The sequence below is a fragment of the Lepidochelys kempii genome, chromosome 1 (assembly GCF_965140265.1).
Source record: "Lepidochelys kempii isolate rLepKem1 chromosome 1, rLepKem1.hap2, whole genome shotgun sequence".
In the NCBI taxonomy this organism is placed as follows: Eukaryota; Metazoa; Chordata; order Testudines; family Cheloniidae; genus Lepidochelys; species Lepidochelys kempii.
Window position 1 is genome coordinate 35086408 of NC_133256.1, and position 15567 is coordinate 35101974.

The 15567-nt window shown below is 41.2% G+C and overlaps 2 protein-coding genes across 2 annotated transcripts in view; both read right to left on the bottom strand.

Annotated features, from left to right (window-relative positions):
- Positions 1-15567, bottom strand: part of MSANTD4 (Myb/SANT DNA binding domain containing 4 with coiled-coils) — an 804538-nt gene that overhangs the window by 530866 nt on the left and 258105 nt on the right. The window lies entirely within an intron of this gene.
- The window catches only part of GUCY1A2 (guanylate cyclase 1 soluble subunit alpha 2), a 275143-nt gene that overhangs the window by 87244 nt on the left and 172332 nt on the right, over positions 1-15567 (bottom strand). Inside the window, exon 6 of the mRNA XM_073320048.1 lies at positions 8295-8438. Within this exon, the coding sequence (XP_073176149.1) occupies positions 8295-8438 (144 nt within the window). The remainder of the gene's footprint in view (positions 1-8294; positions 8439-15567) is intronic.

Below are 15567 nucleotides of genomic sequence, written 5' to 3' on the forward strand. Positions count from 1 at the left end.
CAAGAAGTAGAACTGAGTGTTATTTTAGAAATTCAGTTATTTTTGGTACATACTTCTACATTTGTAAGTTTAACTTTCATTATAAAGAGATTGCACTATGGTACTTGTATTAAGTTAGCTTGATTAATCATGACTAATTTTTTTAATCATCTAAGGTGCATCTGATGAAGTGAGTTGTAGCACACGAAAGCTTATGCTCAAATAAATTTGTTAGTCTCTAAGGTGCCACAAGTACTCCTTTTCTTTTTGTCTAATGAAAATAGCTTTGGTCATACAAATATGTTAAAGCAATTAAAGATATTAAAAAGATAGATGTCAAAAGAAACTGGCAAAACTGGTGTCTAATTTCGAGAGATTTTGAAATATATAAATACTTACATAAATGTTATGCTATAATACAACCTCTAAACATGTCAGCACTCTATCTACAACAATGCAGACAAGGAGTAGGGAAATGTGTCTAGTTCTCAGGAGAACCTACCATGGACAAGTACAAAGAGCACAATTCAGCTCTCACTGATGTGAGTGGAAGGTCTGCCATTGATTTCAGTAAGTGTACACTCAGTACTTGATTTCAGTTAGTGTACACTGCAAAGGGGGACACATCATAGTGTACTTCATTCAAATAACATCTTTAACCTAGGCATATAGCAGCCTTACAGTTGCACCCATTTGTATCCAATACAGCTTTTAAAGTAGGGCTGTCAAGTGATTAAAAAAATTAATCCCTATTCATCGCGTGATTAAAAAAAGTAGTCATGATTAATCAAGCTATTAAACAATAATAGACTACTATTTATATAAATATTTTGGAAGTTTTCCACATTTTCAAATATATTGATTTCAATCACAACACAGAATACAAAGTGTATTGTGCTCACTTTATATTTATTTTTATTATAAATATTTGCACTGTAAAAATAAAAGAAATAGTATTTTTCAATTAACTTAATACAAGTACCATAATGCAATCTCTTTATAATGAAAGTTGAACTTACAAATGTAGAATTATGTACCAAAAATAATTGAATTTCTAAAATAAAACTCAGTCCTACTTCTTGTTCAGCCAATCGCTCAAATAAGTTTGTTTACATTTGCAGGAGATAATGCTGCCCGCTTCTTGTTTACAATGTTACCTGAAAGTGAGAACAGGCATTCTCACGGCACTGCTGTAGCCAGCCTTGCAAGATATTTACATGCCAGATGCATTAGATTCATATGTCCCTTCATGCTTCAACCACCATTCCAGAGGACATGTGTCCATGCTGATCACAGGTTCTGCCTGATAATGATCCAAAGTAGTGCAGATCAATGCATGTTCATTTTCATTATCGGCGTGAGATGCCACCAGCAGAAGGTTGATTTTCTTTTTTGGTGGTTCTGTAGTTTGTCTTTGAAGACTTCTGAAAGCATGCTACCCACCTCATCCCAATCAGATTTTGGAAGGCACTTCAGATTCTTAAATTGAGTGCTGTAGCTATCTTTAGAAATCACACATTGGTACCTTCTTTGTGTTTTGTCAAATCTGCAGTGAAAGTGTTCTTAAAATGAACACCACATGCTGGGTCATCATTCGAGACTGCTATAACATGAAATATGGCAGAATGCGGGTAAAACACAGAGAAGGAGACATACAATTCTCCCCCAAGGAGTTCAGTCACAAATTTAATTAACGCATTATGTTCTTAATGCGCGTCATTAGCATGGAACCATGTCCTCTGGAATGGTGGCCAAAGCATGAAGGGGCATACAAATGTTTAGCAGATCTGGCATGTAAATACCTTGCGATGCTGGCTACAAAAGTGCCATGCGAACATCTGTTCTCACTTTCAGGTGACATTGTAAATAAGAAGAGGGCATCATTATCTCCCATAAATGTAAACAAACTTGTTTGTCTTAGCGATTGGCTGAACAAAAAGTAGGACTGAGTGAACCTGTAAAACTTTAGAGCCTATACTGTTTTGTTTTTGAGTGCAGTTATATAACAAAAACAAAAATCTACATTTGTAAGTTGTGTTTTCACGATAGAGATTGCACTATGGTACTTGTATAAGGGGACTTGAAAAATACTATTTCTTTTGTTTATCATTTTAGAATGCAAATATTTGTAATAGAAATAATATAAAGTGAGTAATGTACACTTTGTATTCTGTGTTGTAACTGAAATCAATAATATTTGAAAATACAGAAAAACATCTACAATATTTAATAAATTTCAATTGGTATTTATTGTTTAACTGTGCGATTAAAACTGTGATTAATCATGAATATCTTTTCAAATTAATATATTATTTATAAATACAATAGGTTAATTCCAAATATAGAGCCTGATCCAAAGCCAGCTGAAACAATGAAAAAAGACTTCAACTTTTATACAAATTTAAAGACCCCTTACCATACAGTCAGATCCACACAGGTACAAATGTCCCCACTATGTGAATCTGATTGCAGAATAGGTGCCTCCATGTTTTATAAAACAATACATACTCTAACTGGCACCTCCTCAGATGGGGAAAATCATCATAGTTATGTCAGTCCTGGTTGCAAGTTAAAGCTAGAAAAGTTCAAATTAGAGATAAGGCATATATTTTTAACACTGAGAGTTATTAACCATTGGAACAAACTACCCAAGGAAAGTGGTGAATTCTCTGTCTCTTGATGTATTCAGATCAAGACTGGCTGCCTTTCTGGAAGATTTGCTTTAGCCAAACCCAAGTTATTGGGTTCAATACAGAGGTTACTGGGTGAAATTCTATGGTTTGTGTCATACAGGAGGTCTAACTAGATGGTGATCTAATGAACTCTTCTGGCCTTAAAATCAATAAATCTATGAATGGAGCTAGGATGATTTACACCGGCTAAGGCTTGTCCCCTTAATATTTCTAGAGTTAAGAGTGGAGCCAGATGGATTTTCAGATTAAAAAGGGATAGTATCTAATTTTTACGTGCAATATGTAATGTACCCAGATTGATTTTTTTTCTTTGCCAAACTAGAAAGAGATACAGTTAAGATTTTTAGGCATAATATTTGACCATTCTTGACTGTATTCCCTTCAAAAGCACTTTTCTTCTACAGTCTTTTCATGCTCTTACAATTTTTTAAAAACCAATTGTTGCAGTGCTAGGGAACTTACTATAAAATAATAATGACATAATAATAAAAACAGTTCACAATTTCTTATGTGTAGGATGTAATATGTAGAATGTATACTTTTGGTGTTGGGACATGTGAAAAGATGCCTGGTTGTCTGTGAATAAAAAAACAGCCAGGTAAAAAGCTGAGCCAGCAATCCAATCGGTAAACAACTGAGCTGGCAAACTAATCTTAATGTTAGGCAGAAAAGTGTTTATATAATATATAATGATTAACTTTGTAACAATGGGAAATGACTGCCTAGGAAGGAGTACTCTGGAAAGGGATCTGGGGGTCATAGTGGATCACAAGCTAAATGAGAGTCAACAGTGTAACGCTGTTGCAAAAAAAAGCAAACATCATTCTGGGGTGTATTAGCAGGAGTATTGTAAGCAAGATACAAGAAGTTTCAGAGTAGCAGCTGTGTTAGTCTGTATACGCAAAAAAGAAAAGGAGTATTTGTGGCACCTTAGAGACTGACAAATTTATTTCCGCATAAGCTTTTGTGAGCTACAGCTCACTTCATCAGATGCATGCAGATACAAGAAGTAATTCTGCCGCTCTACTCCACACTGATTAGGTCTCAACTGTAGCATTGTGTCCAGTTCTGGGCACGAAATTTCAGGAAAGATGTGGACAAATTGTAGACAGTCCAGAGAAGAGCAACAAAAATTATTAAAGGACTAGAAAACATAACCTACGAGAGAAGATTGAAAAAAATTGGGTTTGTTTAGTCTGGAGAAGAGAAGACTGAGAGGGGACATGATAACAGTTTTCAAGTATGTAAAAGGTTGTTACAAGGAGGAGAGAGGAAAATTGTTCTTCTTAACCTCTGAGGATAGGACAAGAAAAAATGGGCATAAATTGCAGCAAGGACGGTTTAGGTTGGACATTAGGAAGAACTTCTTGTCAGAGTGGTTAAGCACTGGAATAAATTGCCTCGGGAGGTTGCGGAATTTCCATCATTGGATATTTTTAAAGCAGGTTGGACAAACACCTGTTAGGAATGGTCTAGATCACTGTTTCCCAAACTATATTCCGCGGAACACTGGTGTTCCGCACGATGTGAATAGGTGTTCTGTGAAAGAATCTAGAATTTCATTTTGACGCTTGCACTTGATTTTTGTACTACTTTGTACATGCTCTCTAGTTAGAAATTGTTAGTTCAAGTTATTTTAAATTTGTATTTTTGCTTGTTTTATAAAATAAAATATATTTGAGCAAAAATAATTTTTTTATTTGAAAACCAAACGACTGCAAAATAATATTTTATTATATATTAATTATATTATATTATATTATATTATATTATATTATATTATATTATATTATATTATATTATATAAGTGTTCCATAATAGGCTAAAAAGTGTTCCGTGGCCAAAAAGGTTTGGGAAACGCTGGTCTAGATAATACTTAGTCCTGCCTTGAGTGCAGGAGACTTGAAGTTATTTCCAGTTCTATGATTCTATGAATGTATTTAAGGCAAGCCCCTGAATGTGGGTGTGCACTTGCATTTAATCCTGTGCTGTGCCCTGTTTCAGTGGACTAATCACAGTGAACAAACAACATACTTCTTCAGCTCAAGAGTTAGTGTGTGAACCTGTTCTGGGTAGCAGGGTAAAGAATTGGTCAACACTATGAGCCTGCTTGTCAGTCACACACCTGAAAATATCACCATGATCACAGCAATTTATTTTTTAAAAAACCAACAGATATATAGAACAAGTAGTCTAGAACAGTGGTTCTCAACCGGGGTCCAGGGACCTCTAAGGGCCATAAGTAGGTTTCAGGAGGTCCCCCAAAATAAATCAGAGAGCAGAGCCGATGTTAGACTTGGGCCCAGGGAAGAAAGCTGAAGCCCAAGCCCCGCCACCCAAAGTTGAAGCGAAAGCCTGAGCAACTTAGCTTTGTGGAGCTGCCTACGTAGTCAGGCCCCGAGACATTGTCCTGCTTGCTACCCCCTAATGCCAGCCCAGGCTTTTAATCTACTGAATATGGAGAAAACAGTTGTTGTGGCACAGGTGGGCCAGGGAATTTTTATAGCATTTCAGAAAGAAAAAGATAGAGAACCCCTGGTCTAGAAGGCACCCCTTCCCATGTGTTACATGTTACAAATTATTAAATCAGCCTTCATTGTTTGGGAATTGTTGTGTTTATCCAATAATCTGTGAGAAACGGTCCTCCAAAAATACAATCAAATGAATCAACTGTAAATGTCCATAGGTGAAAAGCTGAAAATGCTGCCTTTTCAGTTGTCTGTAGGAAAAATATGTGCCTGTTTATGCTTTTCCCCCCCTCTTCAAATGCCAATACGAGAGCTGTATGCAGAGTAGTTGTGGCCATGTCAGTCCCAAGACGTTAGGGAGACCAGGTAGATGAGGTAATATCTTTTACTGAACCAAATTCTGTGGGTGAGAGAGAGAAGCTTTCAAGCTGAAGAAGAGCTCCGTGTGGCTCAAAAGCTTGTCTATCTCACTAACAGAAGATGGTCCAATAAAAAAATATCACCTCACCAACCTTGTCTCCCTAATACTAAGGCTGGATGAAAATTTTCCACCTGAATAGGTTTTTGACAGAAAATTGGGGTTTCTGCAAAAAAGTGAGTTTTCTGCAGAATTTATTTTTTCTTTAACCCTCCTTCTCCCTCAAATCCCTGAAAACTGAAATATATCTGTGTGGATATGCTACCATGCCACCTCATGGGACTTGTACTTTGGTTGCCTTAGGTCCCCATTCTCATCTATGGGCTGGGCTCCCAGGCTAGACCACATCCCCCAGGATTCGCCATTGCCTGGGCCTTTCATGCTTGGAAATGGGTGGTGGTGCATCATGGCACTGTGGTGCATAGGACATTGTAATTTGCTCCAAAAGTGCATAAGGCACCCACACTATCCTTCCCATGAGACACCGCAGCAGCATTTCTGAACTGATTTTGGTGGGATGGGGGTTGCCTGAATATTTTTAGTTTTGGCCAACAACAATTTTTGGTATTTGAGTTCTTGCCCCCAAATCAGAATTTTCTATGGAAAACCCCCTCATTTTCCAACCAGCTCTAGTAAGTACACTCTTCACCATGCGATTCAGACAACATGCAAAGCACCTTGTGGGGAGTCAACCTAGACTTCTCCCCGTCATGGCCTTTGTCAAGCAGTCTGCCCTGAAAACTGCTCTACATTCAACTCCTCCATTTTCGGTAACAGTTTCTCTTAGATAATGCTTTGCTTTTGAAAATTAAAAGTCTGCATTTCAGGAAATGCAATTTAACCAGTAAAACAGTATAATAGTAGGAAAATGTAAAGATAGGACCCATGAAGCACTCCTTTCACAGTAGCGGAGTACAGCACTGTATACAGATATGTGTATGAGTCTTCCTTATTTCATGTTTGTGAGAAGTTGGATCACAGAAACCCCTTTGGGGTTGCCAACTGATGTGTCAAAACTACTTCTGCCCCTGCTTACCTGCCCTGGCAGCTTGGGATTTCAGTGTCCTGCCTGGTTTGAGCCAGACCTGCTAGCCTGCTGCAGAACAAGACCCAGGTCTGAACCATGTCCTCTAACAGCTGTAGGCTTAAACTGAAAGCAGCTTAAGAAGTGTTCCTGTCTTTGACATTCAGATGCTCATCTCCCAATGTGGTCCAAACCCCAAATAAATCCATTTTACCCTGTATAAAGCTTATACAGGGCAAACTCATAAATTGTTCGCCCTCTATAACACTGATAGAGAGACATGCACACCTGTTTGCCCTGCCCCAGATATTAATACATACTCTGGGTTAATTAATAAATAAAAAGTGATTAAATACAGAAAGTAGGATTTAAGTGGTTCCAAGTAGTAACAGACAGAACAAAGTGAATTACCAAGCAAAATAAAATAAAACACACAAGTCTAAGCCTAATATAGTAATAAAACTGAATACAGATAAAAACCTCACTCTCAGAGATGTTTCAATAAGTTTCTTTCACAGACTGGACACCTTCCTAGTCTGGGCACAATTGTTTCCCCTGGCCCTTGTTCCAGCTCAGGTGGTAGCTAGGGGATTTCTCATGACTGCAGCCCCCTTTGCTCTGTTCCACTCCCTTATATATCTTTTGCACAAGATGGGAATCCTTTGTCCCTCTCTGGGTCCCTAACCCCCCTTCTAAATGGAAGAGCACCAGGTTTAAGATGGTTTTCAGTACCAGGTAACATGGTCACATGTCCTGTAAGACTCCAAGCCTTCATTCCTCCCAGCCTGACTCACAGGAAGGCCTGACTGCAAACAGAGCCATCCACAATTGTCCTGGCTGATGGGAGCCATCAAGATTCCAAACCACCATTAATGGCCCACACTTTGCATAATTACAGTAGGCCCTCAGAGTTATATTTCATATTTCTAGTTTCAGATACAAGAGTGATACATTTATACAAACAGGATGACCGCACTCAGTAGATTATAAGCTTTGTAAGGATACTTTAACAAGAGACCTTTTGCATGAAGCATATTCCAGTTACATTATATTCATACTCATTAGCATATTTTCATAAAATCATATAGAGTGCAACATCACAATGCTGTTCAGGGGATCTGATTAAAACCTGGACATTCCAGGGCATTTTTTTTCCATTGAGTACACCTAGTAAAACCCACACATGCCAGGACCTTTGGGAATGGAAGCCATATGTGTCCCTATCCAATTCCTGACCATGTTCCCCATCGGACACCTCAACCCAGATGTAAACAAGCTGAAAGGTTAGCAGAAGCAAAACAACTGGAGTTGATTTGGGAATTACTATGAAAAGATCTATGGTTTTCATTACCTGGTACTCTGTGATGCCAGACCATGAGGAAGCAATACAAACTAGGGAAGGAGGTTCTGCCTGACAGAGAGGGTGGGTAACCCCCCAACAGCTTCATTATTAGGGTTGTCAGAAGTTTGGCAATGGGATGTGGAGACAGTAGATTGACAGAGCCCCATGTGACTGTTGAGGAATATAAAAAAAATTAATATTGACAAAAGACACATTGCCACAGATGGGGATATCTTGATTATGCTCCAAATTCCTCATTACAAAGAACAGAATTCCCTTGCACCACCATTCAGAATCTGGTGGAATGTACTTGATCAGTTATACGGATAGGTTCCAGGGACTAGCTGGGAATACAGAGCAGTGAGGTTACCTTAATAGGTCTTCCATCTGGTGTAAGTACCTCTTCTGAAAGTTCCATCATCTTCAAAGCCATCAAAGCAATGGGTTTTGCATGACTAAGGCTCTTCCTATGGAGCCCCGCTGCAACACAGTATGCATCACCTATTGTTTCCACCTGCAGCAATCAGACAAATCAAATGTAAAAGTATGATAATGAGCAGAGATCTGTGCCATTAGTTATCTGCAATCACAAAATGTTGCTTAAAAACATGTCAGCAAAATATCAATAAAATAAGCAATTAGACAACGGAGCATAATTACCCGAGTTTGCAAACAGGCACAGTCAAAACTCTGACATCTCATTGCATAGTTGTTCATCATCATTAACTGCAGAAGATCATTAAATCTAGGACAATGTGCACTATCAAATGAAAGATGATAACATTACCCCACAGGAAGACAGGATTTTCGGTATTAGAGTTAGACCAAAAACTAGTTACAGTTAAGAGCTGGTGCCACCATTTATTGTTCTGCTGTGGAGTAAGAACTGTACTAAGCAGTAATAATTCATAATTATTATTTACTCTATTCAAAAAATACATTAAGATGAGAGTTACTGGAGCCTAAATGTTTCCATTACAAAACAAGTGAATAGTACATCACTTATCTTTAGAATCTTGCTCCTCTTAGGCCTGGGAGAATTCAAGAGAGGTGATTTTATAGCTTACCTATAATTTTTATTTCTCATAATCCCACACCCACTGGTACTAGGGCTGACTGCTGGGTATTGTCTGCTTGTCTATTTACCAAGGTATGCAGCTCTTCTGAAACCTTTTAGTTTTGTATAGGATATTTAGGCTCTCTCTACTTCATGAGATTACCTGAGCACCAGTTCCTTTCCTCAGACCAATGAATGCATTAGATTGCTTCTCCTACCCCTTAGCCTCACTGTTCCTGATGGGAAGCCAACTTCCTGGAGTAAGGGGAGCAGGGGAAATTAAGGGATCCCTCTGGCTTAGGTCAAAATCAGCCTATGAAACCAACAAGCCCTATAATCCTCCAATTATACTGACAATCACCCTTTGCGAAGTTTGTCTGCCCACACTTCTGTAGCCAGCTCCCTGCACAATCCTTCAGTGCACTCTCAAACAGGCTTGGCTTAGAAGCATGAATGTATCTACCACCAGTCTCTTTCCTTCCCCTCAGTGCAGCTCTATTAATTGAATGGCAGAAAAGCATTCTGCAAAGATTAGCATGAGAGGAGAGACATGTGCCGACTGTAGAACTGCCCTGGGAACCACTTTGTGCCTGGCCCTTTTGTCCCTGGGATGTCTACTTATATTTTGTCCTCAGGGTGACAGAGGAGAAATCAGGACATTCAACTTGATTAATTTCCAGTCCTGGTAAGGCACCAGCATAAGAGAGACTTTGAAATCCTCCCACTATATCTAAACATTACACTGGGCACCAATCCAGAAGGTCAGTTGACCTTAAGGGAGGTAGCGAATTGGCACTCCAGTCAGGTCACCAATTACATTCTCCTGTTCTGAGGAAACAGAGTCCAACAAAATATATAGAATTCAACATCCCCAGAAGAGAAAGGGTCTTCAGCCTGCCTGTAGGTCCCTGGGGATGGCATGCCCTTGACTCAGCAGCTTACAATGTCTCTATCCTGTCCAAGTAGGGAAGTAGAGAAAAGGAGTTGGTATGGGAGCCCAGGCCCTCTCTCTTCACCAGGCTCCACTGAGGGCCCTGAGAGAGAAAGTAATAGCAAACACCCCAGAGTGCTTTGGGGATGCCTCCATGGGCCACTTCCTACCATCTGCTTCCCCATGAACCTCGAAGTCCTGTGCTTAAAATCCAACAGAAAATAGTAAAAACAACAGACTCTTCAGCTCAGCTGGGCTCAGCAGGTGGTAGTCTTCTTCTTTGCAGGCTTGCCCCAGGTTCACAATGGTCAAAGTTTCTAGGTTGCAGTCCATCTGCCTAGGGTCTGTCACATTCTCCTTCTATCCAGAGTTTCAGACAAGCTGCAGTCCCTGATCAGTCCCCATCTCCAGTCAGGCTCCCAGCTCAGAACTCAGCCTCCCACATTTCTCTCACTCTTTAGCCCAAGAGAAAAAGAACTCTCTCACCTGGGTTTCCTCCCTGGACTCTCTTCTATGAGCTGGGGTAGCTCCTGCTTGAAGACCCCTCCCTTGCAGTAAGAAGTATCCTTCTTCAAAAGCTTTCAAGGTAGGTCTGTCCTCCTAACCCCTCTGTCCCACTTATGAGCTTTTTGGCTCCCTTTCAAGCTTCTCCTCCAGTTGTAGTGGACTCTGCAAGTGCAGTAGGGTAGCATCATCTGGGCCCAGAACTGCTCCTAAACCTCTCATGTCCCAGTGTGGGGTTTCTACACCTCATCATAGGGTACCCCAAGGGAGAGCAGAGTACCAGCAGAAGGTGGGGAAAGCTGCTAAATCTCTTCCCTGACTTCATAAAGTTCCTGGAGGTACTTGCAGATGGAGAAGACAGCAAGTGGCATTCACTCCTACCATCTGTCTACTTAACCCCTTCCCTGTGCCCCATTCTCAGGACAGCCATTCACTGCAGTAATACGTGTGGGGAGCCACCTTCCTGCCCACCCAATAAAACAGCAGAGCTCTTTTCCCCCCAAACACCAGTAGTTGTGGTAAGTAGACAGAAACTACAGGACAGGAAAGGAAGTAGCTAGAGACACTGAGGAGGGAAGGCAGGACCACCAGCAGCAAGGAGAGAGTGGCATGGGTTAGAATGGATATGGTGTGTGTGTGTGGGAAAGGGGAGGGGCATGAGAGCACCACTTTAAAGTCATAACAAGGCCTGCTCTGAATTTGTGTTTAGGGACCCATCTGAATATTGTGATACTTCTAAACATCGGCCTCATAGAGAAAAAAGGACAGAAAATCAAACACGCTACCTTAAAATTAGAGAAGACAACTGGACTGAACACAAATAGAAGAAATTACAACCTAAGGAGTTGAGATTGGGCTATCGTAATAAAAAAAGTGATGGCAAAATTCTGCTCTTTTTTACAGTGGAGTAAATTCAGAGTAATTCCACTGATGTCAGTGCAAACAAGAAGAGATTTTGGCCCATAGATTAGTTTTTCTTGTAAAATCTAGATACATTTATTTATTTTGTCAGAGAGTTCCCCTCTTTGAAATATATATTGATATGTAAGTAAAATTAAGGACCAAATTACATTCTTATATGTTCACTCAAAGAGAGTGCATATGAGTGCAGAACTAAGTCAACAAAAATCAGTGACAAAACCTGCCCAGTTATGAAACCTCCCATACATGGAACAAATATTGGATTGACAGAAGAACATAAAAACAGCCATACTGGGTCAGACTAAAGGTCCATCTAGTCCAGTATCCTGGACAGTGGCCAATGCCAGGTGCTTCAGAGGGAATGAACAGAACAGGTAATCATCAAGTGATCCATCCCATCGCCCATTCCCAGATTCTGGGAAACAGAGGCTAGGGACACCATCCCTGTCCATCCTGGCTAATATCCCTTAATGGACCTATCTTCCATGAATTTATCTAGTTCTTTTTTGAACCCTGTTATAGTCTTGGCCTTCACAACATCCTCTGTCAGAGAGTTCCACAGGTTGCTTGTGCGCTGTGTGAAGAAATAATTCCTTTTGTTTGTTTTAAACCTGCTGCCTATTAATGTCATTTGGTGACCCCTAGTTCTTGTGTTATGAGGAGGAGTAAATAACTCTTCCTTATTTACTTTCTCCACACCAGTCATGATTTTATAGACCTCTATCATATCCCCCCTTAGTCATCTCTTTTTCAAGCTGAAAAAGGAGATCTGCTCCCGCAGATTTTCTGCATGTACTGTCAGCATGAGAGAATGAAGCTGCATGGTGATGATCACAGTTGGGAAATGAATGGGACATAAATATGATCACTGAGTACATGCAACTCCATTCCTTAATGGTCCTCACTGCTACCAAACTCCTCTCACATTAATGGTGAAAAGTGCAACTCTAAAATTGCTAAGACTGCCCTTACAAGTGGATCTGCTAGCAATTCCTACTGTGAAGATTGCCTAACTCTTTCTATTATAAGGTGATGGTCAGCTGCTTATAACTTTACCAATCTTTAACTATTTCTGCTGAAATGTACCATGCTAAGTTTCTGCCTCTGACTGGATTATTATTTTTTTTATTCTGGCATATCCTGACTTCTGAGTCCTTGATTTTACAACCTTTATATTTTTAAAATAGGACTTTGTATGTGCCAATATATAAGAATAGTGTAAATATGCTGTATTTGCATGACAGTGTTCAGAAGAGCCTTAAATCAACACACTTTATCTTTACTAGACAAATCCTTCCTTACCCATTGCCATTCCCACAATTCTTAAACAAGACTGTAGTTTTATGTGTACAGTATTATGAGATATAACAAAGGTGGAAGCCAGCTTCCAGCTATTAGCCTGATCTATGTATAATTTATTATTGAATTTCTGTATTTAATTAATCATTGATGGTAAGGATTTTAAAATAGTTATATTACTATATAAAAACCTGATCTAAAGTCAATCAATCTTTGTGCAAATCAGCAATTCTGTTCTAATCTTTTGCTGTAGATCCTGAAACTGGGGTATGTAGCAATGGGGCGTGGTCTCCCCCCTGACAGACAGGAAGAGAGCCGCAACCGCCCTCTGGTGGGCAGAGCCGGGATACCCACGGCCGCCCAGCCGGAAGCAGAGGGGAAGGACAGGAACTGGAAATATAAAAGACCAGCCCTCCAGCTAAGTTGAGGGATTGCTGCCAAAGGAGCAGGATGTCTCCCCACTCCCGGAGCCCAGACTTGACAGAGGCTGTTACAGTGCCAGAGACCCGGAGGGACTGCCGGACCTGATGGACACTGGGGAGCTGCCACTCACTGTTTATCCCAGCGAGACCGGCGACAACCCTGGAACCCAGGTACCCCCAGACTGGGAGCGTAGGAAGGAGCCGGGGGGAAGCCGAATAGCTGTGTTACTAACTGCAAGCCGGCCTACATGTTGTGGCCGGATTTCCCTGCTGACCCAGGGGCTGACCACTCCACCACTGTTAGGGCCCTGGGCTGGGACGCAGTGGAGTGGGTGGGCCTGCGTCCCCTTCCCCCTGCCACCCCACCCCTGGGGGTGGCAGCCTCCCCACCTTTAGGCTAGGAGGCCTGCATTGGTCTGGTGCCTGCCTGAGCTAGGATGCCACAAGGCTTTGCTGGCTCTCTTGCCTGAGAGCTAATCTCCTCCTAGACTGCTGGGCTGCTCTGCCTGACAGCAGGCCAGAGCCATTACCTGATTGCTGCCCCGCCCTGATTGAGGGCCCTGGGTAGACAAACTCACTACTGCTCTGTCTGACTGCAAGCCAGAGCCATTAATGGATTACGCCCCCGGCCTGATGGAGGGCACCCGGGCCTATAGACTTAAGGCTACCCTGCCCAACCGTGGGCCAGAAGCATTAACTGTGTGCTGCCCTGCTCTGGCTGAGAGCTGGGGCCCACAGACCCAATTGCTGCCCAACCTGGGCTGCAGGCTTGGACCTATTAACTGTCGGCTAATTCCCCTCTGAACGGAGCCTCTCTAGGAGCATTGCAATGAGAGGGTGTGGCCTCCCTCCCTGACGACGGGGAGAGAACCGCGACCGCCTGACAGGGTAGACTATGGCAACTGCTTAGTAGCACACAGCAACAGTGCATAAGCACTGCAGGAAGCAAACAAGGATATCTTGTCCAATTGAGAGTTCAGTCACTTTATATTCAGGTTGTATGTCTCATTAATAGATGTTTCAGACAGGAGCAGTATGGGATATAGATAAAACGTCTATTAATCATTTATTTATTTATTCCAATTATAAATGGAACCTTAATACAGAGTGTGACTGAAAGTTCAGTGAAAATGTAAGTACTGTAGGCAGGATGTAAGTTCCCTAATTAGAATAAGGCCGAAATATAGGAGCTAGTTCTCCATCTCTTGGAGAAAGTGCCATGGGATCTTTAATAACTGCTAATGGTTAGGCCCTCCATTATCCTGATAATCTAAACGAATGGAACCTTCAGCTGCATAATGTCCCCTCTTACAGTGCTGACTCAGTCCTAACTCAGAAGGGAGCAGGGATATAAGTAACAACAACTGCTTTGGCTTACTTCATCATACATTAGCAGAGAACATGAACTGAATGTGTACAAGTAATAAAAGAACTAGAGTGTCACACACCATTTCCCAGGCTTCTTTACAGAGGGAAGTAAAAAAAGCACATCTTGTGTTTGAAACGAGAAACCTGCCAAAGGAAGCGATAAAGATCTCCATCTGACATGCCTGAGAATCCCGATGCTCTCGGGAATCTATTAAGCACCTTTTTCAAAGTGCTGTTTAGAAATAAACATCGCAAAATGTAATCGCAGAGGTCACGCTTGTGGGCTGTCTGATGTAATGCTCCCTACAAACAAAACAAATCCACTGAAAGCAGGAGCTACTGGCTGCTGTTGTGGTCCTGCCTCTCTCAGCAGGTTCTCTGTAAAAACTTAGACAATTTGGATTAACACAGTTGCAGCTGAGCACTTGTCACTATTTTTCTTAAAGCACAGTGAATAAGCACATGTGGGTTTTTTCTTAAAATGGGTGTAAATTATACCCACCTCAAAGACCAGCAATAACCTCTTTGCTGAATATTAAAGAGAACCAACTGTGAAAGAATCTGGTTTGACAATTCAAAACTCTCTTTTTCTGGAAGAAAACCTGCACTTTACAGGTTTTCCCTTGTAGATTCCCTTCCTCCCTTAGAAATCACATCATACTATAGCCCTGGTGGTACAATTACGGACATCTTCAGTTTAGCTCCCAAAATAATCTCAAAGATATGTAGATACTTTGTCATATCATACTATGGGTCCATCAAGCTTAGTAACTTTCTTCCCTACTCTGAGCATCTAAGGGTATGTCTATAGTCAGAGCTGGGGTCTGATTCCCAGCTCCAGGAGACATAGTTGCACTAGTTCCCATTGAGCTAATGTGCCAAAATCAGAGCGTAGTCACAACAGCACCAGCGGCAGAAGAGGCTAACCACCCCAAGACCCTAGGCTCATTCTCAGCATGGCTAGCCCGTCCCATTGCCCACACTGTCATGGCTACACTCTATTTTTAGCATACTGTAATAACAAAGGCTGATGAGAAAAGGTATGAAAGGGAGACAGAATAATGGACTTAATCTTACCATAAAGGCCGCGTTGATATGATTCAAGGATTGTGTTGAAATTATGCTTGTTAAAAACAGGAGA